Source organism: Sciurus carolinensis, chromosome 13 (genome assembly GCF_902686445.1).
Source record: "Sciurus carolinensis chromosome 13, mSciCar1.2, whole genome shotgun sequence".
Lineage (NCBI taxonomy): Eukaryota > Metazoa > Chordata > Mammalia > Rodentia > Sciuridae > Sciurus > Sciurus carolinensis.
The window spans coordinates 255,051-269,813 of NC_062225.1; the positions used below are offsets into that span (position 1 = coordinate 255,051).

At 54.7% G+C, this 14,763-nt stretch overlaps 1 protein-coding gene across 1 annotated transcript in view; it reads right to left on the reverse strand.

The window, feature by feature from the left end:
* Positions 1-14,763, reverse strand: part of Rmnd5a (required for meiotic nuclear division 5 homolog A) — a 41,307-nt gene that overhangs the window by 20,054 nt on the left and 6,490 nt on the right. Inside the window, exon 2 of the mRNA XM_047522511.1 lies at positions 8,896-9,038. Coding sequence (XP_047378467.1) covers positions 8,896-9,038 — 143 coding nt within the window. The remainder of the gene's footprint in view (positions 1-8,895; positions 9,039-14,763) is intronic.

Genomic DNA, 14,763 nt, shown 5'->3' on the forward strand with positions numbered 1-14,763 from the left:
ACAGAGCAGGAAGCCGGACGCCTGAAGGAGCAGCTCCCGCCGCCCAGGCCCGACGGGCACTACCGAACAAGCCTCCAGCACCTGCTGTTCAAAAAGCACACGACCTCCATGAGACAGGGCAACCAGCCGCTGCTCACTAGCGTGGGCCAAGCTGGGACTACTTGACGACTTCAGAGCAGGCAGGACGCAGCGGCGAGAGCCACCCCGAACCTGCCTCTACAGTGCCAGGAGGCAGCACTTCCTTCCCCAGAGCTCTCCACCCTGTTTCTGGAAACGCCGGGACGGCCACCAGCCTGAATTTTTACTCTCTGGTTACAGACGTCCTCTTGCCTAAACAACAGAAATACTACAGAGCACGGGCAGGGCGGGGCTGCAGCACCTGCTTACCTGGGAGGCTCCGGGCTGACTCAGCACCGCGTAAAAAAGATAACAATAAAGATAACGTGTCCACGTACAGCTAAAAATATTTAAAAAAATAAAGACTACAAAGTACCTTGATGCTAAGGCAACGAGGCCCGTGCACACACTGGACTGCCTGTTCCCTAACACCCAGAAAGCGCTGCTTGTGCAAGACTCCGGAGGTCCATTCCGCTACCAGGTTCTGCTTGTGGAGAGTGAGCTCCACAACAGCCCATCCATGCTTTTAGGCAAGTGTTTCTATTTCTGTGACATCCACAGGCCTGGAGCGCTCTGCCTCTCTCCGGATCCTACGAGCCGTCCAGAGGCGACGGGCCTCGCCTCACATTCCACTCCACCAAGGTCCATCAGAACGAATCAAGAAGGCACCTGGAGACAACAGCTTGTTGTGAACTCAGGATCTGCCTGTCCCTCTTCGTGTCTAACTGAAGGCCTCACCAGAATCCCTGTGACTGAGACCCCTCGCTGATTTTTAATCAGTTCAACACAGATACCGACTACAGTCTCCACCAGCAGAGAGCCTCTGCTCCCACCGAACAGAAGGATCCTTGAATACTTCTCTCGACCACAGAGAAGTAAACGCCGACAGTCTGCCACTTAACAGCTCTGGCCGTGGCTCAGCCCTCCACGGCCCCTCCACACCCGTCCTCCCCAAGCTCACTGCCGTCACTACCACGTGGCTGGGGAGCGTGGGGCGCCCCAGAACCCCAGCTCCATGCACAGTGGCCAGGCTCAGAAGGCGCACCTCTGTAACTGCTCTCCCACCCCAGGGCGGCAGGAGACCTCTCAGAGACAGGCTGCGCCGCAGGCTCGGGCTGCTGGGTCCAGCACGGCATGGCTGCCGCGGACACAGGCGGCACCGCGCCTCCGCCGGGAACACCCGCCTGCGTCGCCGCCTTCGGCTTCATCATACTTTCTCCTCCCACATTTTTAAGCAGAGTAGCGCCTGCACGAAGTCCTTCAGTGGAAGGTTAAGATTCACGTAAGAACCGGGTGTGTCCCTCCGCGGAGCTGTCATGGCTCGGGAAAGGAGGCCGCGGCCGGGAGGTCCAGGGACTCCACTACGCCTCGCGGGGACAGGTCTACCGCCCCCGCCACGTCACCTACATGGTCCCAGGGGTCAGACGCTCAGGACCAGCTTCACTGCTCGCGACGACTGCGCAGCCAGCGGTGGTGAGGTGAAGTTCAGCATCTGTGCTAGATCTTACGTGCCGGCCTCCGACCCCGTCCACGTATCTTCGTGACCGCCCCGCCGACCTCCAGGAAGAAGCAGAGCGTGGGCCCACGACGCGCGAGGCTGTGCGGAGGAGCCGCTGGCCTCCCTCCCAGCGGGGGCTCGCCTGGCCGGCAGCGAGGGCGACTGCGAAGGCTGCTGGGCGAGAACCCGCGTAAAATGGCGGCTCCCTCCAACAAGAAGGCTGAAGTCGGAACCAAAGGCTCCTGACTTTGCGGACACCCTGAGGCTCGCAGAAGGGGCAACGCTGGGGCACACCTGGACACCATGTCTCTGCCACCTGCGGAGCCTGATGATTCCAGGTGTCAGTGAGGAGAGATGGGACACAACCGTGGCGTCCGGTGGGACCGTACGCTGGTGTGGAAGTGGCAGAGCCTGGGGAAGCCCAGGCGGGTCCTGGCCCAGCACGAAGCAGGCCGTCCCGAGCGCGTCCAGCAAGCGTGCCCGCAGACCACCGGTGGGAGCCGCCTGGCAGTGCGGTGCGGTGGGCACGGTAGACGCGCCTTCAGAAGCCAACGCCACCTCCTGAGGCGCTCCACACCCCCGGGGGCATGGGGGCAGATTCACAGGGTGGGCACTGATTTCGTGAAAGTGGAGCACGTAACAAGCCACTCAGCTTTCAAGATCCCCAGCACCACGAAAAGCAAAAACAGCCTTTTGAAGATCCTTAAAATGCTGCAAATCTCGCCATCTGTCACGGTTTTGTGTCCTGACCGCGTACTCTTACTTCTGGCCTGGTCATTTGCTCTCCCCACAGATGACTCCTTACCTGAACCGACCAGAGAAGTTTATTCAAGCGCTTATTTATTACTTCCCCCCAACAATGTATCTCTTATGTGAGAGGCAGAGGAGTAGAATCAATGCACACAGTCAGCACCCTAGGGCACAAAGGAATATTTCCGCCAAGGAACCCCAGATCTTTAGTTTCTTCTCTAGCCCTGTCACCTGGGGCAGGTGGCTTAACCTAAGTCTCGGTGTTCACATTTACATCCAGGGACAATCACCCCCACTTACAAAGTGCTGGAGATTAAGTCAAACCCTCTGTCTCCATCCAGCTGCACTTCAAGATGCAGCAGCTGAATCCGAGTGGACCTGGCCATCAAATCTTCGGATGCTACGCTTAAGAGTCGTAATAAGAAACAGAAACAAAACCAAACAGACCAAAGTGTACGACCACAGAGGTACTGACCCCACGTCCACTAACTTCAGACCGTTTGCATCGGCTGGCGCGCACGAAGGCGCGAGGTCCTCCTCTTGCCTCACCTGAGCAGCACTAGGCTAAGCACCTTCGACTGCAGGCAGAGCGGGCCCCCTGGGCCGTGGGGCCCTGACCTGCGGCCCACGCTGGCTGCAGCGCTGGGTCCCCGTTGGGCCTGCTCTGCCTTCCCCAGCCCCCCCCTGACCTCCATGATGCAGTGTGTGTTTGGAGCAGGACGTCAGACCTACACCAAGCCACAGACACAGTGCCGCCCTCAGACTGCGAGGGCAGCTCCACCTGCCCACAGGGGCTGAGGCCAGCGAGGAGCCACACGCACCAAGCCCTGCCCGAGTCAGGACACGCGGTTCCTGTGACAAGTCCTCTTGCCAAGCACACTGAATTTGAAGACGGGCAGGCAGGAGGGTGACCGGCCTGGGAGGCTGTGCCCTTCCCTGGCGATGCTGCCAGGGCTACTCATGGCGCCGAAGCTCGTATTCCAGCCCCTCCCTCCTCAAAGGCAAACGGAAAGGCTGGGGAGGGCGCAGGGCCACCGCCCCCCAGCACACCTGGGCCACGCCGGTCGGCCAGGCCAGTCCTCAGAACAAGCGCTGTGGCCAAGCGCAGGACTGGGAGGAAGGCAGCTCCTATTCACATCGCATGATTTAAAAAGCAACGTCTTTCATCTTGGCCACATGTTTTCACGAATAACTAAATGGCTTGTGAAAACTTGGATGGTGCCTGCTTCACTTTCTTGGATCGTGTTTTTGGGTGGAGGATAATTTGATGTGGCTTACTTATTGATGTTGGTACTGGAGAGTGAACAGGGACCTTGTGCCACTGAGCCACAGCCCAGCCCTTTTATTTTCATCCTGACACAAGGTTTCCCTAGGTTGCTGGTGCTGGCTTTGAACTTGTGATCCTCCTGCCTCGGCCTTCGGAGTCACTGAGACTGTAGCTGCACACCACCACCCGGCTCTTATTTCACTCGTTTCTGGCTCTTTATCACTATTTTCTTATTAGTTTGTCAACTACATACTTTCATTAATTCTAAAAATCCTACCCCAACACCCTAACAAATCATATCCTTCTGCACTCAACTTGGTTCTGCTCACCAAGCGGGCATCACCCAGTCTTTCTCGTTTCCGTTTCCCTTTCCTAACACTAACACTCCTCCAGGAGGGAAGGACCCGTCCGCGGCACACGTGCCAGGAGCCAGGCAGAGCTGGCTCACCCTGCCTCGCCACTCTGCCCTGTGGAGGGGACACAGACCCTCTCCCGCCCTCGCACACCCCTGGGCAGTCCCCATCCCGGGCCTTGGTGTCACCAGTGCACACGCTCCACCTAGTGGCACATTTTCCAACGACCCTGTCCCTCCTGACACGAGCGGCCCGGCCATCGCAGGTTGATCTTCCAGCACAAGTGGGGACAAGAGGGGACAGCTGGGTGAGCGCGTCTCCCAAGCTGTGCCCACCACTGCCAAGCTCACACCTGGAGCAGGTCGGTCAACACCTCTGAGCCTCAGCCTCCCTGTACGTAAGGAGGGAAGGCCTACCAGCACCCGGACACGCATGGCCCCGCGTGAAGGGCTGACCTGCTCTGATCCCTGCTTCCTCCACCCTCCGCTGCTTCCCTGGCTTACTCTTCTCTGGTCTCCTGCTGGACCCACCCACACCCGCGGGGCCTTCTGCCTGAGGTGTGCCCACCCGCAGGGTGAGCTGCTGCTGTCCCTCCTCCGTCCTAAGAGAAGCACACTGCTGCTCCTTGTCTCAGGTCACCCAGGAGGGACGGCACTCCCCTGCTGTCGCCGCAGAACTTTCCAGCTACTGTGTGCATAAAAAAAGCACCCTCACATGACCAGACTGGCCTGGAATCTTGCAGTGGGCACGTCCTGTTTTAGCTTTAAAGTCTCAGTATTATTATTTTAACACGGAAATACACACCTGGAAGTCTGCAGCAGTAGTTGTTTTTACTGGCTTTTCTTACTCAGGAAATAAACTTAAAAAGCCAATGACAAATTAAAAACAGTGAATAAGTGCCCTAAACAGACAGAATTCTACATTTTCTAAAAGCAGGGAATGCAGTTAAAAACAGCCCAACCTACTATTTTTACAAGTACCAAAAAAAAAAAAAAAAAAAAAAAAAAAAACACGTCATGGAATCCAAGAGCTGATGTGCTTTGTTAACATAATGCTCAGGGCTAGGGCTGGGCTGGGGCTCAGTGGTAGAGCACTTGCCTAGCACATGTGAGGCACTGGGTTTGATCCTCAGCACCACATAAAAATAAACAAAATAAAGGTATTGTATCCATCTACAACTATAAAATATTTTTAAAAAATAAAATAATGCTCAGGCTATGGCATATGAAAACAGTCAACACATTAAGCAGAAATCTTCAATTTTTTTTGGTTCTTTATAACCGAACGCCTAGAAAATGTCTTGGCTGACACCACAGACTTCTGCTTACATTATGGAGAATAACTAGAACTGAAATACACAAGAAGTCTTAAACTGTTAAAGGAAAAAAATTACCATTTAGCATGTCAAAAATTCCCTCAAAAGTTTCTTCCTGCCGGACATGGTGGCGCACGCCTGCAATCCCAGCGGCTCGGGAGGCTAAGACAAGAGGATTGTGAGTTCAAAGCCAGTCTTGGCAATGGCAAGGCGCATCGCAGCTCAGGGAGACCCTGTCTCTAAATAAGATACAAAACAGGGCTGGGGTGCGGCTCAGTGGTCAGGTGCTCTGAGCTCGATCCTCACAGAGAGCACTCCACAGCTCCTGGTGCAGGGCTGGACCTCGGCACGCGCCCTGGGGCTGGCCTCTGAAGACCACCTGCAGAAGGGGCGACAACCACACTCCACCCAGAGCCTCTGAGAAGGGAGGCCAGGCCGGTGGACTCCCCAGGTGGGACACAGCTCAGCGGGTCGAGTGCCTGCCTTGCAAGCACAAGGCCCTGGCTCTCGCCGGCCACCTGGAGAGGCAGGCAAGTCCACGAGCTGGCACTCGCTGCTGGGGCAGCATCCAGCTGCCACTCGCATCTCCAGCCCCATCCTGCAGCTCAGCAGCGCCTCGTGTCCGCCCAGCCTTCAAGCCGCAGGAATGACCAGGCTCCGACGGGAGCAGAGGAGCCGCACGCGGGAAGCACCTCCGCAGAACTCCTCCTGCAAGCAAGAAGCCCGCCTGTGCACAAGGCTAGGGCTTCAGGTGGGGAGCCACGACCCTCAGCCCAGTCAGACAGCATCAAAAACACGGCAAGAGTGGACTGAAAGGCGTGGACCCTGGCTGAGACCCGGGCTCCCGAGTCTGGACCACCCCCCAAGCGCACTTGCAGGATCCACACACAGAGCGTTACCCAGGGGCTGCGGCTCAGGGCTCGTAAAAATAAACAAAATAGAGGTGCTGTGTCCACCTACAACCAAAACAGACTTTTATTAAAAAGTCACATGGGACGGATGGAAGAATTTAGGTCACCTAGAACCTACATTCATAGGAACATGAAACAATCTTGAAAGAAACTGTAAAATGTCCTTATAATTTCCAAATACATGAAAATAAAATGTTCTCCAAAGAGTACATCATGCAATCAGGAACTGCCTCAAACACCTGCCCTCAGAAGGGGCGCAGACCACCACCACAGCCTGCCCCTAAACACCTGTCCTCAGAAGGGGCGCAGACCACCACCACAGCCTGCCCCTAAACACCTGTCCTCAGAAGGGGCGCAGACCACCACCACAGCCTGCCCCTAAACACCTGTCCTCAGAAGGGGCGCAGACCACCACCACAGCCTGCCCCCAAACACCTGTCCTCAGAAGGGGCGCAGACCACCACCACAGCCTGCCCCTAAACACCTGTCCTCAGAAGGGGCGCAGACCACCACGACAGCCTGCCCCTAAACACCTGTCCTCAGAAGGGGCGCAGACCACCACCACAGCCTGCCCCCGAACACCTGTCCTCAGAAGGGGCGCAGACCACCACGACAACCTGCCCCTAAACACCTGTCCTCAGAAGGGGCGCAGACCACCACCACAGCCTGCCCCTGCACGCAGAGACACTTCTGCGTCTGTCGCCAGGTACCCCTACACGCTTTGCCTTAGAGATGAATCCACACACCCACAACCGTGGTGAGTACTTTGTACAGACCAGAAGATGGCTCAGAGTCACCAGCCGCGAGGTGCTAGGAGCAGAAGTGCTCTGACCATCTCAACAGCACAACCCGTGAACTGGGCAACCAGAGAGGACAGTCCTCCCGCTGCGCCTCGCCTGCCTGGCCATCCTGATCCTGGGGGTGGGCAGTCCACACACGCCAGCCGTGGCTCCTGAGATCCCCTGCTGATTTTGAGAACCGGGGACCTCTTCCCAGCAAGAGCTCTGACTGGCCACCTCGGAAGCATCAGATCTTCTCACCATCAGGGCACCTTCTGGTTCTGCTGTCCAGCAGCCAGCCTGGCAGTCAAGCAGATGTCCCCAGGAACCTCCCAGGGTTCTCTCTGTGCTTTGAGTCATCAGAATCACGAGGATGCCTTGGTCACCGTCCACCACCAAAATCTGAAGCTTCTTACCACCACCAGGAGTTCTGCCCTAGAAGAACTGAGGGCCCCCACCCACGAGCCATTCAAGACCATCCCTGAAGTGCCCCACTTCCACCCCCACGACCCTTAGGCCAACACACATCAATAACCACTCCAGGTTCCGACTGAAGAATTCCAACGCCACGGCCCCGGGCAGGTCCGAGGCCACAGCCGTGGCACCGCCGAGGGGTTGCGGAACAGGCTGCTCGACCTCAGAGGTGTCAGTGCTCACCGCCTCCCAGGCCTGGCTGCGACTGCCACCACCGACCAGCAGTGTGGCGGAACCCTGTGCACACCACTCTGACCTCTCCTGCTGAGCCACGCCCTTGCTGCACCACGGCCGTGGTGAGACCTCTCTGGAAAGCCAGGGATGCTTCTGGAGGCCACGGCCAACACAAGGCCCTGAGCGCCAGGCACTCTCAGCCCCGCCGTCCACACCTCCGGTGAAGAGCAGCTCCCAAGATACCCTGAACCTAGCCTTTCAGTACTGCTGCTGCCTGGGGTCATCCCAGCAGCTGGGCCGCCCGCCTGACGCCACGTTAGACACACAGCGCCCAACACTTGCCCACAGTTCTCGCTGGTCCCCATGCAGACTGAGCACTGCGGACAGCGAGGCAGATGCCTCCGCGATGAAGAACCACCCCCCTCCCACCCTCTGCATAAGCAGAGTGCCCAGGACCAGTCGCCGTCTCCCCGGTGGCCGAAGCACAGTTATGGGGCGGCGGGTAACCCTGGCCTGTTCCCCACTAGGACTGTGAATCCCGAATCCCGTGGGGAAAACTGGTCCAGGGCCAAAAACTCAAACAGTTGCGTTAACCACTAAGTCAGAAGACCACTTATTCAAGAAACGTCACTAGAAAAAAGCCACCCTACAAGGAGGCCTCGACAGCTAGCAAACAACTCCCTTCCGCCCAGAGGGAGGCCCACGCCTGTGACCCCAGCAACTGGGGAGCAGCTTATCGAGGCACCAGGCAGCTCGGCAAGCCCCATCTCAAATAAAAATTAGAAAGGGCTGAGAATACAGCTCGGGGAAAGCACCCTTGGGTTCAGTCCCCAGCACCAAAAAAAGGCAACGCTAAAGAAAGGCACCTGGCACCCCAGGAACACAGGCCGGACCCAGCAGGGAAGACCATGCCAGGGCGGTCCCACACCCCGGACGGACGCACAGAGCAGGCACTCTGAGGTAGGCCGCGCCTCCTGCAGCAAGCTCCCGCACCCCGGGTACGGCCACCCTGACCTGCGTGCGTCAGGGCTCTGACCACAGAAGCACATGGACACACAGCAAAGCTATAAAAAAGGGAGAGGGTTTTGTTTTGTTTTCATTTTTGTTTTAAAATAATAGGGCACGTCAATAAGAATAACAGTAAAACCAGCTCAGCAAAAGTCATCACAAGCAAAGGCAGAGGAAGCGCGGGGCGTCTGGGGAGGCTGCCGGCACCGCGCCAGCGAGAAGGCTGAGCAGGGTGCCCTGGATACCAACCTTGTCAATGGCTTTTCCAACCCGAGAGACACTGCTGTGGATGTCTTTGTGGTCTGAGGCCAACTTTTGAACAGTATCCTTTATTCTTTTACAGCACTGTGTCAAAACAAGTGAAAGTGTCCCTGATAATTCAGCATCTTGGCCTATAAAAAAAGAAAGGTAGATTACTCACTAAAGCAAACCCAAAGACAGCAAGTTTCACAGAGACCCTCCAGAACAGCAGAAGGCGAGGAAAAGGAAGAGAGGCAGGACCCGCTCGGAAGCACAGGGACGCTTCACAGACCTTATTTTCTCAAGTGAATACCAGAAAGACAGTACTCTTTGGGAATAAGAAAATCAGTATGAAATAAACCACTTCTGTAATGAACATCAGCACAAACTGAGTAACACCACCAATGCAGTATTTTTCAGAGAATTATGACTAAGTGAATAGATTCACTTACTCAACTCAGTTAAAATGTTTAAGGCATATTCTCAAAACCTTTTGGTTATGTCCAAGCGTGGTGGCACACACCTGTAATCCCGGAGGCTCAGGAGTCTGAGGCAGGAGGATTGTGAGTTCAAAGTCAGCCTCAACAATTTAGCAAGACCCTAAGCGAGGCCCTGTCTCTAAATAAAATATATAAAGGGTTGGAGACGCGGCTCAGTGGTTGAGTGCCTCTGGGCTCAACCCTGATGCCAGAAACAAAACAAAACAGCCTTCTGGTCGTCACTGAACTTTCTTAGATTTAGTCTAAATGCTTTTTATTCCATACAATTAAGCAGCAGGAAGTCAAACACACTTCTCTGGATACCAGGAAGTGCAGCAGAGATCACAGCAGGTCGGAGACCACGTCCTTACAAAGGTAGGCTTGCAGAGCTGGCCCTGTCCAGCACCTGGAGCCTGGGTTCAGGGGGTCCACCACCCCTGAAAGGAAAGAACTGTCCCGAACAGTTGGACAACGTGGCCCACTGAACACCTGCTTGCCCTCTGGTCCATACCAGGGAGAGGGCACTGTGTGACCTGTCCCCAACAAACCCTGGCACTGACTCGCCAGGGACTTCCCTGAGGCCACGTTTCGTGCTGTCCCAAGTCTGGGGGGCTAAGCATGTCCCCTGTGGCTGCTTTGGGAGAGGACCCTTGGAGACATTCTGCCCGCTCCTCTGGACGTCACCCTACGAGCCTCTTCCTTCTGCTGATTCTGCTCAGCATCCTTCTGCTGTAATAAATCTTACTGACAAGCGCCACTATCGCAAGTCGTAAAGGTCCTCCTGGTTCTCTGGACCTAAGGGTGGTCTCAGGACCCCTAAGACATTCACTGAAGCTTCCTAAAGCTTATGGCCTCTTTCCCTGTGCTACCTGCCTCCAAAATGTTCCTCTAGCAGGAAAAGCGAAGGAAGAGAAGGAGAGAAAGAACAAACAAATCCGGTCCAATATTTGAATTAGTTACATCTCCACATCTCACCAGTGGGCAACAGGCCTGGTCTCTGGAGTGCCACCCAATATCACAGGGATGGTTCTTACATTTGTGTACATCAGAATCACCAGTGACCTGGTTCAAGAGCTGTCCCCTCCCCAAAGCTTCTGACTCAACAGGTAGGGCCCAAGAATCTGAAAAAGAGCAAGTCCAAGAACACAAAGCCAAGAGTGTTTCTTCGCTGAACAAATACCTACTATGCACACCCACTGTAATAACCAAAAATCCCTGCCCTAGCACTTACCTTCTGGAGAGAGACCAACAACACAGTAAGCAAGTCATGTAGGACAAAAAAATGGCGCCCGCTAGTGGAGGAGGGCAGAGCAAGAGGGAGGATGTGGGTTCAACCAGCTGCACAAACAGGGCAGACGCACAGCAGGCCTCACTGAGGTCAGGACGTGTGCGTGAAGACTCGGAAGAAGCGAAGAATCAGCCCGTGGGACCTGGGGGTAAGCGTCCCAGGCTGAGGGGACAGACCAGTGTGTCTCAGGTAAATTTCTGGCAAAGGAAGACAGGAGGTTCAAAAGGTGATGGGGTCCTGGTTTTGTGGCGTTTTTTAGGCCTTGTAAAGACTCTGGCTTTACACTTGGAATGGACCCACCATTTGACCCAGCCACTCGACTCCTCAGCATACACCCGAAGGACGCTGTGGTGATGCGGCCACCACACATTCACAGGGGCTCAGTTCACAACAGCTAAGCCACGGAACCAGCCTCGCTGCCCCTCGACAGATGAATGGAAGAAAATGTGGACGTACACAATGGGATATCACTCAGCCTTAAAGAAGAATGAAATCAGGGCACCTGCAGGTAAATGGAACTGGAGAGTATAGTGCTAGTGAAATAAGCCCATCCCAAAAAACCACAGGCAGAATATCCTCTGATATGCGATGCTGACTCACAACAAGGAGGCAGGAACAGAAGTTCACTGGACAGACCAAGGGGATGAGGGGGTGAGAACAGGAACAGAGCAGGAGTGGAACGTGACCTTCCTGAAGCCATGTGCACACAAGATGTGCAACACCAGGGAAAACGGGAAGCTATGCTCCATGTGTGTTTGACATGTCAAAATACATTCTACTGTCACGGCTGTCGTGTGTAACTGAAAAGAACAAAGAAAAATCTTTAAAAAACAAAAAAGACTGGCTTTCGTTTTGAGTCAAAGGGAGATCCACAAGGCTGTAGGCAGAGGAAGCACAGGAGCTGACGCAATGGCTCAGTACGAGCATTCTGCCAGCAGAACGCAGGACAGAGCCGCAAGACGAGCCGAGGGCAGGGACTCGGGGGGGCCTCTCCATGCCTGGCCATCAGGGCTTCCCCCAGGTGTCCCCAAGATCTGTGCCCCTAAGCCTGGCAAAAAGACAGAGTTGCCTGCAGAGAGGATGAAAGAACTAACAACCACGCAGTCTGCAGGGCTGCGGAGCTTGTGCTGGGAAGCAGGCGCCAGTGCCCACGTGCACCCAGGCGGACACAGCAGGGACAGGAACTGCTCTTACCTTCCAACATGCTGCACAAAGTTTCTATCAGACGCTTCCAATTTCCAGGAAAATTTCAAAATTTTCTAAAAGGCGTTCTATACATCCTTTGGAACCAAAGACTGGCTGCTTCAGCAACAATGCTCTGTACATTTTGGGCCTTTCTGTACCAAGCCTACCAAACCCCACCTCCTCCGGGGACCTCGTTCTCTGCTCTCGGCTCTAGCTGACTGTTCTCGCCACCACTCACTCCCAGCACCCAGTGACAGGTCACCCTCGGTATCGACGCAAGCCCCAGGGAAGACAGAGGTCTCACTATGAACAGGGACTTCAGTCTTGGACAAGAAGTGCCTGCCAATGTGTCAGACACTTGGTGAGACAATGGAGTGATGCCGATGCCTGTAACCCCTGCAGCTCGGGAGGCTGAGGCAGGAGGATCTGGAGTTCACAGCCAGCCTCAGCAGAAGCGAGGCACTAAGCAACTCAGTGAGACCCTGTCTCTAAATAAATACAAAATAGGGCTGGGATGTGGCTCAGTGGTCAAGTGCCCCTGAATTCAATCCCCAGTGCCCCCCAACCAAAGAAAGCCATATTCAGTGCATGTTGCCAGGACAATATATCCACCTGCAAAAAAAAAAAAAAAAAAAAAATTGCATCATATTGAGAAAAAAAAGTAAGAGCAGAAAGTACTAGGTTCACACAAATATTAGGTTCACACAAAAGAACCAGGTGCTTTCCTGATCCTGGACTAGTCAATGGTTTCTTAAGTACAACACCAAAACAAAAAGCAACCAAAGAACAATTAAGATGGACTTCATCAAAATGAAAAACTTTTGTGCTTCAAACACTTTTAAGTGAAAAGACAATTCACAGAAGGGGAGAAAATACCTACAAATCGTGTTAACATATCCAGAGTAAATTAAGAACTCTTACGACCTGACAATATTACGTGACCACCAATTCAATTTAAAAATGGGCACAAGAACTGAAGAGACGTTTTCCCACACTACGTGTAAATGACCAATAAGCATGTGAAAGGGTGCTTCACATCATTAATCATCAGGGAGATCCAAATCAACACGAGATACTACTCCACACCCACAAGGTGGCTCCAACGCAGAGGACACCGAGCGCTGCTGCCGAGGAAGTGAGACCACAGCCTCCCAGCGAGCAAGGCGGCCCTTCCTCAGGAAGACGCTCAGCACGTGACTCCATCCAGCTCGGCTGGAACCTACGCACCCATGTTCAGGGCCTCATGCATCACAGTCAGAAGGCCCCAAGGACAAACAGGCCGTGGGCCGTCAGACGGGAGCGGGCGAGGCGTGGCAGCCTTGAGGAGAGCAGAGTGAGCCAGGCTCAGAAAGCCCGGAACGGCTGTCAGAACAGGCCACTGCAGGGGTGGCCGGCGCAGGGCCTTCCAGGGGCTGTGCTGGGAAGCCTGTGCCAAGTGCCAGCATGGAGATCCACCAGCCCAGCTCCTGCAGAAGGGGAGGGTAGGTCAGCAAATCACCCCCCAACCAAAGAATCCTTACACCGTAACACCCGATCTCCTGAGGAGGGGATCACAAGAACCCCAGAGAGCAGGAAGCCAACCAGTGCACAATCTGCAGGAGGGTCACTGCACAGGCACTGTCCTGACACTTCCCAGGGAAGCACCTGTGATCAGCAAGGCCTGACACATCCTGACAGGCGGCAGAACTGGTAGAGGAAAAGACTGAAGGAGCAGAGGCTCCTCAAAAGCTCCTCAAAGCGCCCTGAGGAGTCTTGGCAGACCTCGACAGAAGGAAGGAAAGAGGTTCAGCAGGGCAGCAGGACCACAGGAGACGTGCTGGCAGGAGGGCAGGAGAAAGGTGGCCAACAGGAGGCACACACGGGAAGACGTGCACCAAGCCAGCCCCCCAAGAGTCCGCCAGCCTGAGAAGCGGCACCTCCGGAGAGGGACTGGGCTGCGCGAGGCCCGACTTAGACAAAACGCGCAGTGACGACCTTTTCCTGGTCTCCAGTGTGTTCTTAGGCGTCCACGCTCATGGGCCTGTTAAGAGAGGACCCTCTGTGACTTATCTGGCTGGGTTTCCTCAGACTTCGACCGCGCTGCGTCTGCTGCTTTCTGACATTGACACTTGTGCTTCGAAGCGTAAGCATCTGACCCTTCTCGTTTGTTTCCTTCAACCACCATTTGAAGACTATTATCACCAAGCCAAGAAACCTGCACAACCAGATCGGAACGGGCGAGAGACAGGGTGGAGGGACTGTAACGAGGAGTTGAGACTCTGCTTTTCCTGTAAACGTCCAAAGCGCGGCTAAAGCAGGGTTAAAGGCTTGGCATCTCTGGCTCCATCCCCTTTACTCCAAGTCACTGGGATGCCAGGAACAAGGTCTGATCTGATAAACGCCCACCCTGCCAGGCAACAGCAACTTCCGATTCCCAGCGAGGCTTGCCTGACCAGTCCTGAGGAGATGATGGACAGACACACCTGGTCAGGGTCACCTGCGGTGGCAGCTGTGAAAAGCCCCGAGTGGTGTCCTCATTCTGCTTTCTTTCTTTTTTTTTTTTTTTTTTTTTTTTAATTTATTTATTTATTTTTTTTTACGTTTACATAGGGTAATGATGTTTATTATATTTTTCCCCTCCCCCGCACCCCTCCCACCCCTCCCACCCCTCCCACCCCTCTTTTCCCTCTACACAGTCCTTCTTTCCTTCATTCTTACTGCTCTCCTTAGCCTAACTCTAAACCTAACCCTAAACCTAATGCTAGCCCCTCCCACCCCCCATCTCATTCTGCTTTCTATGAAACCTGAGGTCTCTTGTCAGCCCCTGGCGACACCAGGACACGGTCCCCTTGTCTCCCAGTGTAGCCCCACTGGTGACAGTTCCTGCCCCACTGGAGCAGGGGGAGCCATAACACCCACCCACCCATCTGTTCTGTAACCAGTAAA